The 13,787-nt window shown below is 34.2% G+C and overlaps 2 protein-coding genes across 5 annotated transcripts in view; one reads left to right on the top strand and one right to left on the bottom strand.

The window, feature by feature from the left end:
• Positions 1 to 3,316, top strand: part of LOC145283953 (uncharacterized) — a 39,941-nt gene extending 36,625 nt beyond the window's left edge. For all 3 annotated transcript variants that reach the window (XM_080133049.1, XM_080133050.1, XM_080133051.1), the window contains 2 exons: positions 2,135 to 2,196; positions 3,081 to 3,316. In XM_080133049.1, coding sequence (XP_079989175.1) covers positions 2,135 to 2,196; positions 3,081 to 3,135 — 117 coding nt within the window. In that variant the 3' untranslated portion in view covers positions 3,136 to 3,316. The remainder of the gene's footprint in view (positions 1 to 2,134; positions 2,197 to 3,080) is intronic.
• Positions 3,317 to 8,102: 4,786 nt separating this feature from the next.
• The window catches only part of LOC145283920 (uncharacterized), a 44,792-nt gene continuing 39,107 nt past the window's right edge, over positions 8,103 to 13,787 (bottom strand). For both annotated transcript variants that reach the window (XM_080133021.1, XM_080133022.1), the window contains exons 8-10: positions 12,210 to 12,268; positions 10,504 to 10,570; positions 8,103 to 8,319 (exon numbers count right to left, since the gene is read on the bottom strand). In XM_080133021.1, coding sequence (XP_079989147.1) covers positions 8,176 to 8,319; positions 10,504 to 10,570; positions 12,210 to 12,268 — 270 coding nt within the window. In that variant the 3' untranslated portion in view covers positions 8,103 to 8,175. The remainder of the gene's footprint in view (positions 8,320 to 10,503; positions 10,571 to 12,209; positions 12,269 to 13,787) is intronic.

The raw sequence follows: 13,787 nt of genomic DNA on the forward strand, positions 1-13,787 counted from the left end.
ACTTGACTTGCTGTCTTTAGGCTTTGATCTCAGCTTGAGTATTTCTTTTTTTCTTAAAGAAGTGAACGGTTTAGAAAAAAACATAATACTCACATGCACGTCTCAGTTTCTTTCCATTTTTTTTTTACAGAAATTTAACATTACGTGTAATACCAAGAAACGCCAAGTACATCTGCTAGTATATGTGTGTATATGTATATATATAAACGTTTTTATATCTTATTTAATGTTGAAATTGCTTAATTTGAATATAAGCACAATAATTCTAAGTAATCTTATTAATTTTCATTTTATATTTCTTTTATTTTAAACGTTTGTATATTTTATCTTTTTTTATTGAATAAATTTTAAAACAAATTAAGATGTTTATATTTAAATGCAAATAAAATCTTTTTGGAAGACCTATGGATTGGTAAAATGACCTATTAATCTATAAAGGTGAGGTTTTTTTTTTTGTCACACTGACGTTGATATTAAAAGCTTACTTTTTCTATTTAAAATTATTAAAAAAACTTAATATGCTCAGTCATAAATATGCGAGCGACTTCATGAAGTTTAATTTGAAAAACGAATGTTCATTAATTATTCATTTTGTTATGGTTTCTTATTGGATGTTTATTATCATTTTACTATTTTGTGCATAGTTTCTACATTGTGCATAATTGCATAGCATTTAGGATAAAACAGTTCTAGCATATGTGCATGTTGATAGAAATTATTTTATGTCAAGATGGGAATTTTATCTAACATGTTCGATGCTCTCTGTTGAAGGCAAGAAATGAGAATCACAAAACAACAAACTCTACCTGTAAAATTCAAGGCCAACTTTATTGGTACACAAGATATTATTGCAAAATAGTGCGCCCATCTTGGAGCTGGTAGTTTGCTTTTATGAGGCAGTAGTTTGAGTTCTTTTGCATTCTATATGCTGTCGTAGTCTGTTGCAGTAAAGGATAAAATTAGCCGTGTTCCATTGGACTTCATGGCCCTAAAAAATTTGGTAACAACACAAACAGGATGCATACCAAATCTGGAAAGTTCACAATAAGAAAAGTCCGTAATGCGGTTGTAGACATCCTGTCTTTTAAGTAAGCCTAATTCGTAGGTTTTTACTTCTATACTTCATCCACGACTGAGATCTGAAGCATAGAAGATACTAATGTTTGCGCTAAAGTCTCGTTCTCAGAAGACATAATAAAAATGAGTCCTTCCTTCTTCGCTGGTCTGAAACGAACTGAAAAATCTTAAAAGAAAATAGAAATTGGCACCAAAGGCACGTGACATGTCTGGTTAGATTCGACCAATCAAATCGATACAATGGCAGTTAGGGCTTGTATTATGACTGAAAATTTTCTTACAATGTGTAACTGTCTCTATCCAACTCCTCTAAACTTTTGGTCTACAAACGTGATATATACAGGGGATTTGGACTGGTGGAACAATTTTAATTTGGTTTTTAGCCGGTAAAAATAGCTACTGAGTCAAAATTAAAAAAAAAAAAATAAACAGTTGACCTTAGTAATAGTAAGTCGATAAAACTTATTATTACAGCTCCTGCACAAGTATACATTCATAGCTTGAAGTTGCTTAATTTTAAATCTTTCTTATCCATTGTTAGCTCAAACGGTAGCAACTAAGGCTGGAGCGCTAAATGCTTTGGTTTCAATTTCCTCTCTTGTGTTACAAGTTTGAGCCTGGATACTGCGGCTAATTTATTTTATTTTTTTAAGGGGGTTGGTTGCTCAATACTCTTACTGTGCCATCTCTCCATACCCGGGCAATGCCAGGTACTCATGCTAGTATTCAATAGATTCTGCAATAATAAATACAGAATCTTTGTGAATTAAAATATATTTAAGCGTATTTTATGACCGGGGTGGGTGGATACTGTACTATATTGGGTACAATATAATAATCAATACTGGATTAGCTCTATAATAATAAATCTGAATGAATTAAAATATCATTTAAGTGTATTTTACGACCAGGTAATGTTGGGCAGCCTGCTAGTAATGATTAAAGAACAAATACTGACCAAACGGGTCAGTTGGTTTAGTGTCATTTAAAAATTTTGTATGCATAAACATTGAACATTTCTATGGAATTTTCTTTTTTCTTTTTTTTTTTTTTAAAGGAAAAACATGTATCTGGAAATCAAACCTATGTTGCAAACGTTGTCCATAAAAGGAAGTACAGGTTCGTTGATACTTTTTTTTTTATTCAATTCTTTTTTTTTTTTTTTTTTTTTTTGCTTGTCAATAAGACGTTTTTTTTTTTTTTTTGCTTGTCAATAAGACGTTTTTTTTTTTTGCTTGTCAATAAGACGTTTTTTTTTTTTTGCTTGTCAATAAGACTTTTTTTTTTTTGCTTGTCAATAAGACGTTTTTTTTTTTTGCTTGTCAATAAGACGTTTTTTTTTTTGCTTGTCAATAAGACGTTTTTTTTTTTTATTCAATTTTTTTTTTTTTTTTGCTTGTCAATAAGACGTTTTTTTTTGCTTATTTAATTCTTTTTTATTTGCTCGTCAAGAAGACGTTTTTTTTTTTGTGTAGATAATTTTCAGGCAATTAGAAAAAAAGGAAAACTACAAAGTAATCTCTCTCTCTTTCTCTCATATATATATATATATATAAAGTAGTAGTGTTCGTGTGTACAATTCTCCTACAGCTCACACTAGTGGACCAATCATGACTAAACCTTGCGTGATGATGATGATCCCCCCACCTAGGGATGGTGCAAGACAGTTGGATTTTGCTTGATCATAAAACTTGATATTTTTTATTAAAAGAAACTACTCCAATTTCTATGATTTTTGGAATATGGCATCTTCATTCCATGACGTTCATATATCCAAGATTTTTCTGTATTTTTGTTTTTTAATTAAGTTAAATTCTGGACTTGCACCATTGCTTTATACATTCCTCGGACTTTTCCATTTGCATTGTGACCTTTCTGATTGGTCATGCAGAATGAAGCTTTGCCTGGCTATTTGTTGAATTGCTTTGTATGAATGACGACAATATTTCTAATGAAGATCGTGCTGAAATAACGTACTTAAAAGTGTCTTCTTATTTTTCCAGACAATATATGAATCGACGTGGTGGTTTCAACAGACCTTTGGATTTCATTGCCTGAATGGTTCCAATTTTAGGAAAACTTCATCATTCATCATCACTTTAATGCAAATAAGTCGGCCACAAACTTCAGGGTTTTTTTTTGTTTTTTTTGTAAATATTTTGTATTTTTTGAAAGTTTCTTTTTCAATTTTATGCAGTTATAAATACAAGTGTAAGCTAATAAAACTTGTCTTTCTAAACTGCCGTTCAAACTTTTTTTTTTTTTTTACATTGAATTGATTTCAGTGTTTGGTTTAATGCTTATATCCTCTGAAACTATAAATATAAACTTTTCATGCTTATCCATTTCAAAATTTAACTTTGATAAATTTATCCGTTTTTGTATTGTAAATCTTATTTGTATATTTTTGAGATGAGAATTGATAATTATTTTTTGTATTCTTTGGACTATTATTCTCATCTTTTTTTTTTTTTTTTTTTTTTTCCACAAGTCAAAACAACCAACAAAAAAAAGAAAACAGGATGAGAACAATAGTTCAAATAATACAAAAAAAAATGATAATCTTGTTTATATAGGATGGTAGAAATGTGAAACGATAAAGAAAGTTGGATTAAATGTAAAAGTCTGAATCTGAAGGTCCTGAGTTCAATCCTCATACATGTTGTATGTTTTGTCTTTTCATGTACACCTAAATAAATAAGTGCTACATATATCATTGAAGTATCTGAAATGACTTCATTATTATTTGGATTGTAATTTTACACATGTAAACTCAATACATAGCATAGCAAAGACAAGTAATTACTTAGCTCATTTAAAAAAAAACAAAAAAAAAAACACTATTTCCGCATTCTCCTGCCACACGTGATTTATTATGACTGTGACGTGCTCTCTCTCCTTTTCATATGGTAACGCCATTTTGCACACCGTTCAGTATTTGCATACATGCGTCCATGTTCTATTATTTGAATTATTCAGTGTTATTTTCACAAAAAGAAAAAAAAGTGAAAATAACACCAAAGATGAGAACAGTAGTCCAAATTATCAAACCTCATCTCCAAAATTCAGAAACACATGATCGTTATGATTTGAGAAAATGAACATTGATGTCATAGAAAATATTCATCATCATCCTTTGGAAATTACTGAATGTGTGTGGGGAGGGGGAGCAGATTGTCTTTTATCTAAAGGCGCAAAAGAGATTTTGTGCATTGCTGAGAATTGCAAGGGAAAGAAAATGTCCCCGTGTGAATACAGAATAAATATAAGAAAGGTGTAAGTTCGGGTAACGTATCCATCTCCTTAGGATGTTTACATGTTAAATTTTGAAAGGAATGCAGCAGAAACTAAGATTAGATGCATTTACAGCATCAATCAAGAATACAATTCAATAACTTTCTAGACTTTATTAAAATAAAGTCTAGAAAGTTATTTAATTGTATTCTTGATTTTCGTCCGTAGAAGTGATTTTTATCTGCAATTTTCTCTTTTGGATCATATGTTTTTTTTTTTTTTTTTTTTTTTTTTTTTTACATGGGGGTCACCACTTATCAAGGCCCGAAGGCCACTCAGGGATAAGGGTTATTGCGTGTACAGTAATCAATGAGATAGTATTGTAGTAATCATTAGTTTTGGGGGTTTTGATAGTGTCTTACTTAAGGGGGAGGTTTGTCAGGAGTTTGTTTATGTTGGACTTGAAGACGTCCAAGTTGTAGTCAGGTGGGAAACAGGCAAGCGGCAGAGAGTTCCACTGGCCTGCAGTTCTAAGAAAGAAGCTTTGCTCATGGAATCTACGTTTGGATTTAGGCACAGATAAAGAGTGGGGAAATTATTGACAGTAGTTTCAGCCAGACGGGTGTTTCTCGTGAAAGATTGGCGAGGGTGGGGGGACGAGGGATTGGAGCTCAGACAAGCACCTGCCATGGAAATAACGATAAAACAGACAGGCTCGCAACGTCTGTTCTGTGGGAGAGAGGTTGCAGGGAAGAGAAAAGGGCATCCCCCACTAAACCACGAAGTCTATTTTGTACTCTGTCAAGGCAGGATAAGCTGTTTTTAGCAGCTCCTGCCCAGATGTGGCAGCAGTACTCCATTCTTGGACGTACTTGGCTTTTATACAGATAGAGAATTGCATTAGTAGTGAGATATCTTCTGGAGCGGTAGGATCCCACCATTTTCCCAGCGTCCCTGGCAACAGATTTGATGTACGTGTTCCATTTCAGATCAGGAGTAAAGGTCAAACCCAGAAGCTTTTCAAAACATGGAGACTCCCCAAGACAAGAGCCATCCATTTCCATTGATGCCAGTTGGAGATCAGAGCGTTGATGATGTAAAGATAGAAGCTTGGTTTTGGATGCATTAAAAGTGACCAGCCACCTCTTCCCCTATTGTACCATGCGCTCAAAATCAGAGGAGAGAGAATTAGAGAGAACTTTGTCATTTACGGCCTTTGATGTGTTGCCATTAGGGTTGGATCAAATACAATTGTATTTGTATTTCAATTGTATTTAAATACAATTTTAATGTAATTGTATTTGTATTATGGCATCCAGGAAAATAGTATTTTGTATTTATGTTTGTGAGAGAGAGAGAGAGAGAGAGGGAAGCTTTCAGAGCTCTAATGATATAGAATGTAATGTAGATGTCAAATTTGGAAGGAAATATTTCTTTTCTTTTTTTGCATATTTTCAGATTTGTTTATTACTTTGAAAAAAAAGTACTTATTTGTTTTTGTTTAAATCAGTTATTGTATTTTTATTTGTATTTTGAGATTGAGGAATAAAAGTATTTGTATTTCTGGTAACCTAAACGAAAGTATTTGTATTTCAATTGTTAAAAGTCAGTATTTGATCCAACCCTAGTTGCCATAGATGGTCGTGTCATCAGCATAGATGTCAACGAATGATTTAAGTATGTGTTTTGGGAGATCATTGATGTAGATCAGGAAGAGAGTTGAGCCCAGGATGGACCCCTAGGGACTCCAGCATTAATACTGTGGGCCTCTGATTTGTGTTTTACTTCTGATGTTAATGGCTGGTCTACCTAATAACGATTCCTCAAGATTGGAAATAATGGATGTCTACTGTTTTGTCATCAGTTTTTCATGTAAGATGGTTGTAGTGATGTGACATGATGCGGACCGAGCGATGTCGAGTGACCTTGCTAGTCGACACGAATTCAGAGAAATTCGCATGGCTGAATTCTAATCATGATGATGGTTTGATGTTGTTTAAACAGAAATGTCTATGGGATTTTGTCAGAGAGAGAAAAAAAACAAATAATCGTTATCTTATTGTTGGAAATCCGTTAACAACGAAAAGGTTGTTTTGGGCCCTCTGTTGAGCGATATGAAGAAATCCAGATTCTTAAGCTGACAGCTTGGGGTGGGAATTGGGGGTGAGGAGTCGCCGCCAGGCATGGTCAACCTGGGAGTGACTAATAGCTCCTAATAAGGAACACCTCAGTGCAATGAGGGTTAAAAATGGGAATAGATAAAGCCGAAAGGAGGAGTAGAAATCAGGGAAACAGAAAGGAAGAAAGAATAACTCCAAAAAGGTGGACGGAGGAATTACTATTTTGATAAAAACAAGACACTTAGCTAATTGGTGTCTCTTTTCGCTGACCCCTTGCCGTGGACGGACGGTAGATGAAGAACAAAGAACTTGGTAAAATAAACAAAACTGCCAGCCCCCTAAGTTGCATGACTAGGCAGTGTGTAACTATTATATTGTAAAGTCAAAGACAATAATCAATTCTGTGTTAACCAATTAAGTTTTGACTTTCTTTTCTTTGATTGGAACGCCGTTGTGAATGCAATATATTTCTCCGATAGCCCAGATAACGGTTGGAAGCTGATTTGAAGCAGAACCGGAAGGAGACGGATTCGACCACTAGACAAAACCACGGATGGCGCCACAGGTATCGGCTACAGGTGCATTTCAATCACGAGCCTATGCACCTGAGCTGAGCTGCACGGAGGCGTTACAGTGATTGTTGCATTCATTTGGAGCTGAACGTGTCAGTAGTTTATAGATTAGATGTGCTCACGGATTAAAAAGTGAAGAACCCCTCCGCACGCAAATGAATACCATGTCACTAACCTTATACGATGAAACACTTTACTTGACTGCTATAACCTCACACAAATTCATCAACACTACAAGGCTACAAACTTAAAAAGAACTCTTCAAAAAAGAACTCTTCAAAAAAGAAGACCTTAAAACCATTCTAAACTTCCTAAAAAGAGCAAATCTATACACCATAAAATATAAAAACCATCAAATAACAAACTATACCAAAACATTACTCAAATATACCCAACGAAAATCGACTCTGAAAGCATCTAAAAATTTAAATCTTATATACAGCATTAAATGACCCAAAAAAGATCAATGTGCTGGTTAAACAAACAGAGAAAAACCTAGTTTGGGCGCTATTTGCAAACCACGCATATGCAAACAATTGGTTAGTTCGTTTGTTTTTAAAAGCTACATTTGCCATGTGATCACATCTGTGTCTTCGTGGTCCCATCGATAACGTGTTTGTATGTTTACATAACTTAAGTTATGTAAGTTCGTATCCAGCATTTTTTTTTTTTTTTTTGCTTATAAAATTTTGCTTTCAGCTTCACTTCTAGCTGATTGGCACCCAAGTCCTGTTTTTTTTTTTTTTTTAAATTTATATTTTACGACGACTGGGCAACTCTGGGTGGCCCCCGCTAGTCATAACATACTAGCAAAAATATTTATCAAACCCATTTTGAATTTTCCAAATATGAAGACACTTTTGGAATTTCGAAATATTTATGGACGTTAGTGACGTCTTTTTATAATTATTTACATCCTTCCACGACATGCAGTTGGAAAGTATGCACAATTACAAACTTTAAAAGAGTTAAAAACGACAACCATAGACGTATCCTGAAAATTAGTTTTCAAATAACTGTCATATTAAACTGCAATTAGATATGCAAGTTACTTTTGTGTTTTTTTTTTGTCAATTGAGAAGCAAAAAACTTTGTAAAATAATTTTTCTGATTTTATTTCAAAATCAACTAAAAAAAAAAAAAGGGGGGGGGGAGGGTATAAAAAGTTTTTTTCATAAGTATAAAGGGTGAATACTTCTTGCATTTAGTTTTTTCCGACAAGTTGGGCAACGACCGTTAAGGCACCGACGGGAACAATTTTTGCAAAATACATGACCGCACGTTGTTGACACCAGAGATTGACCTTTCGCTTTTATCTGTATCAAAATAGGGGGAAAAATATGAATTAAAAAAAGAAATAAAGAAAAAGATATTTGATTCTTGAAGACATACAATAATAGAAAGATGCAAAAAAAATAAATTAAAAAAAAAAAAAACATTTTTAAGTCAACTATTTTTTGTATCATTTGGACTATTATTCTCATCTTGTTTGTTTTTTTTTCCACAACGTTTCGGCCGATGTAACCTCCAACCATCTTAAGGTGTATTCACACTGGATGTTATTGGTGAATAGTAAAAAAGTTTTTATTTATTTTTTTTTCTTTTGCTTTCCCAACGAACATAGCCGTTAGAAATTCAAAACGCAAATAGCGTCAAGTCTTTTTTTTTTTTTTTTTAATAAATCCGGGCCAATTCAGTTTTTTTTTTTTTTTTTTTTTTTTTTTTTAAATAATAATCCAAACAATTCAAATACAAAAAAATAATTATTAATCTTCATCTCAAAAATATACGTTCATCATTTTAAAGAACAGTGGAGTGGGGATCAAATAACATGAAGGAGAAAGAAAAGGTTAAAAAAAATGTGACATCTTAGCCAATGTCTATGGCCAGACCAGAAGTTCGGAACATTGAAATTAAGTGTAGTCAATCCAACCAAGACTTGCAAAAATAGCGACATAAAACCAAATCCGACCCCTCCTTGTAGAAAACTGCCCAGTTGAGGGTAAAGTTGAGACGTTGAGCTCCAAAACGATACTGATCTCATCAGGATTCGTTGCGTCTGTCAAAAGTATTTGGCAGACATACATTTACACAAACCGACGATTGAGATTTATATTATAGATGTTTTATTTTGGAGGGATTGGTTGGTTGGTTGGTTGGTCGGTTGTTTTTGTTTTACGGCATATCAACCCTTTTCGAGTTATTTAATGCCGAATCCAAAGATTTTGAACAAAAAATTTTTAACAGAATATATTTGTTGTTTTCAAGTCCATTTCTATTTAACCCATAGTTGGAACCCTAACAGGTACTACCACTCCAGGTCAGAGTAGACCTGGGAGCAATGGTAATTAAAGGGTGGCTCCACACTCCCCAAAGCCCGCAAGCTGGGGCCTCACCACTGGATATAGTTTAAGGTCATATCCAGGATCCCCATTGAGGGACTTTTACCCTCTGCAGGGGGGCAGTCGGCGTATTCTAATGCCCCACCGACAGGACCATATTGGGGGAGGGGATTTTGTTCTATTTTTCGAGATGATATTAATATTTAAATTATTGGTCTATTATTAATTATATTACAACAAATTTGCGAATGCTCAGATAGCAGGGTTGAAATTACATATCAAAATTCCGGTGTAAAGTAGTTTGATGTATTTTTCTATTTCTTCCTTTCCACTTCTCATCCAGTGTAGGGACCAATTGCATGGGAGATACCAAGAAATAAATACATTTGCCTTGGTACCTCAGCTCTAAAAATGACTATACTATGTAGGAAGTTGAGCAGCGAGATATCTGTTCACATTAAACTTGAACTTCTGTGTGTCAGTACAGTCAGGGAATCATGAGACCGGGAGGGAATTACAAAGGCTTTCAGTTCTAGTAAAAGAAATTATTAAGAGTAGGTTTTCCAGCATCTACAGTGAAGGGGTGGGATTTTGCTGTTGAGTTACATTGTATTTACGTCAAGGGGGCACAAGTGCTGTACAGCACAATCAGGTTGATACACTGGTTCTTGCCAGATCACCAAAGTTAAGCAACATTGAGCCTGGCCAGTACCAGATGGGTGACCATTTGGGAAGGCTAGACACTGTATGTACCTTCTGGGAAGGTTAAGCATGGGGGCAGCACCCTCACCCTGAAAAAAGAACTCCTCACTACAAAAGCATCTACAAAAGTTGTGGATGGCCTATGTCCCTCCAGGAGCTCAAAGAGATAGATGGGCACAAGTGCTATGCAATATTGCAGTGATGGGACAGGGGTAAGAGTTTGGTTGATAGTGCGTGATCTATTATGCCAGTCTCTTTTTTTTTTTTTCTCTGCCTAAAATATAAATAATATATAGTATGTATAAAGTATTACCGGTGGAAGGCTTTTTAGGTTAAATTTGAATTTTTAAAAAGTTTAATTTTCATTCGGGCCATATCTACTACTATCAACTTGATGGCCAAATAATTTCCTGCAAAAGAGAAACAAAAGAAATCAGATAAAAGAAAATGTCTTACCTCTTTATACGTCTCTAAGCATAACGGACACACTTGATTATCAATAGAAGAACCATCAGGATTTAATCTTAAAAAAAAAAAAAAAAAAAAATTAATCAATGATTAAAAAAAAAGTCCAATTTTCAAATATAGCAAGAAACAAAAATAAAAATTCTAAACCCAAATACTGGATGGAACGATAAAAATTGTTGCCCAAGGAAAAATGATTTCATTTCCGTTTGATAAAAACCGGTTTTCTTTTTCTCTTGCAAACCATCTACTAGTGGCCAGTTGTGTTCAAATCCAAAGAGCGATAGGAGCCTTCAATCATGTCTTAAAGTGACACAATGTTCAACGAGCGAGATCAGAGATGCGCAACTGTACATCTCATGCTCTCTACCGATCCAAGTTATGACAACAGGACCATTGCCAGTACCCTAAAAATGCACCGCTGGATTGCCACGAATAATAGGGACATGCCCAGGGTGATGAAAACAAAAGTTTACGGCCACAGTTATGGTCTTTGGTGTGATTTCAAATAAGGGCCACATCATCGAAGTTGGTTTGCAAGTCAACACCAAAGTGTACCTGGATGTGCTGAAGAGTGTGGTGATCCCCTGATGCAATCAGGTGGCCACTGGCAGACCCTGGGTGTGGCAGGAGGACTTGGCACCAACCCACAAGTCCAAAGAGACCCAGGTTTGGCTTCAGAAGGAATGCTACAACCTTGTATCCTTGTCTCACTGGCCCTTTCTTCCCCTGACTTGAACGCACTGGACTACTTCCTTTGGTCATACATCGAAAATCACCAACATGACCTCCCACAACACCAAAACCAACTTGATTGCCGCCATCCGCTAAGCTCCAGCTGGCACTTGTGAAAAAGGCATGCTCCCGGTTCTGGATCCATATCTAGGCGGTGATTGAGGCTGAAGGCGGATACATTGAATAGATGTCAACTCTACTACATAATAAAGTTACCAGAATTGATTTTTTCAATAAAAGTTTTAAAATAAAAATGTAATGTTTTTCTTTAGGGCGATAAATTTATCATTCCACTCTAAGTTTTTTTTTTTTTGCTCTTTATTCAACCCAAACAAGGTGTATTGCTACTTGAACGTAAAGGGCTACTTTTAACCTGAAAGGCACCCCTAGGGGAGCAACCAGAGTTTCCCCCGGAAAATCTGTTCTGTTACTTTTTTTTTTTTTTTTTTTTTTTACTCATATCATGTTTAATGTTTGTGCAAAATTTAAAAAAAAATTCCAAGGTGTAGTTATTGAGAAAAGTGCGGACAGACGAACGGACAAGGGTGAATTTACAGGTCCACCCTCCTTTTGTCGGGCGACCAAAAACAATTCGGTAAATAAATTAATACAATACTGAAAGAAAAATTAATAGGTAACTGAAGAAAAAAAGATATTTTAAAATAATATTTTTTTAATGCTTACAAGAATTCAGTTATCAGGTTTACGTCTGTAATTCTTGAGCAACTCAGCTAAATTTCCTTGAGTCATTCGCGACTTGATTTGAATGGAAACTGTCTGTCCCTTTTGCTTACATTTGACACTAGGTGGCGCATTTATTAGTATGTCTATTTGAAAAGTATACTTAAAAACAGAATGGCATCGGCAGTTTTTTTTTTTTTTTTTTTTTTTTTAATTAACAGCAACAATTTATTGAAATGATAGAATGCATACAATTTGCATAATGGAAGAAAATAACTTACGCTGAAAGAGACACTTGTTCGGAAATGGGTTGCGATGAATTCACTTCGTTAGATAATTGCTAGAAACAAAAAAAAAAAAAAAAAATGAATTAAATTTTGAAATACAATTTTTAGCTGCGTAAATATTTTGAAATAAACAAATATTATAGTTCTGAATTTTGGAGATGAGGGTTGATCATTTGTATTACATGCTTTGATTGAATTATTGTTTTCATATTGAGCGTTAGTTGTGTAACGATTTCATCTCAATTTCAAAAGAATCACAACAGAAATTATTTTGAATAAATTCTGTTGATATTTATTTGCCTTTGTTTTTTTGTATCTCTTTTCAAATTTTTGTATATTGCATAATATGTCACAGTTCTGAATTTTGGGGATGAGGGCTGATTGTTTTGATCAAACGTTCTCATCTTGAGTGTTATTTGTGCAACGTCTGAAAACTTATTGAAGACACCTTGTACCAATACCAATGAATGTTTTGAGTCAAAAACACCTCACAGGTTGAAAAAACTACCATTCATAGCAGGATTGGTTGGTTGTTTTTGTTTTACGGCATATCAACCCTTTTCAGGTTATTTAATGCCGAATCCAAAGATTTTGAAGAAAATTTTTTTATTTTTTATTTGTTGTTTTCAAGTCCGTTTCTATTTAACCCATAGTTGGGACCCTAACAGGTACTACCACTCCGGGTCAGAGTGGACCTGGGTGCAATGGCAATTAAAGGGTGGCTCCACACTCCCCAAAGCCCGCAAGCTGGGGCCTGACCACTGGATATAGTTTAAGGTCATATCCAGGACCTTCATAGCAGGAAGAATTAAGATAATGTTGATTGCTAGGATAAAAGATGGTGAGATTAGGCCTCATTAAAATGTTTTTTAAACTTTTTCAGCTGAAAGAGGTGAAGAGTTGTGTTTTGCAAACATGGACATGAATCAAGGATTTTGCAAAGAAATTATCAAATGTTATGACATGTCGCAAAATAATACAAATAATTTTTTTTTTTTTTTAGATAAAAATGCATGTAATCTTCACAGAACAATCATGAAGATTGTGACATTGAATACTTTCCTCACATTGCAGCAGACAATGGAGAAAGTTGTACAAACTCCAACAAAAATTAAAAAAACATAAAGCACAAAAACGATTCCATCTCAATTTCAAAAGAATCACAACAGAAACTATATTGAATAAATTCTATTTATATTAGTCTTTGTTTTTTTGTAATCTCTTTCTTTTCAAATTTTTGTATATTACATAATATAATATTAATGTTCTGAATTTTGGGGATGAGGCCTGATTGTTTTATGTTTTGATCGAACTATTGTTCTCATCTTGAGTGTTAGTTGTTCGTTTCGGTTGATGTAGCCTATGTCACGCATGTTGGTTGCCATCTTGGAAAAGAAAAGAGGAAAGTTACTGGCTCTGTAGATGATTTCATATTCTTGTTTTTTTTTGTTTGTGTTTTTTTTTGTTTGTTTTTTTTCCGCCATGGTTTTGTATGTGCGAAAAGAATTTGGTTGATAAGGGGAAGTAACTTTAATAAAGTTTCACAGTATTGTTTCCCTTTCATTGTTGAAA

The sequence above is a fragment of the Euprymna scolopes genome, chromosome 8 (genome assembly GCF_053919585.1).
Source record: "Euprymna scolopes isolate OS-2025 chromosome 8, ASM5391958v1, whole genome shotgun sequence".
Classification (NCBI taxonomy): Eukaryota; Metazoa; Mollusca; class Cephalopoda; order Sepiida; family Sepiolidae; genus Euprymna; species Euprymna scolopes.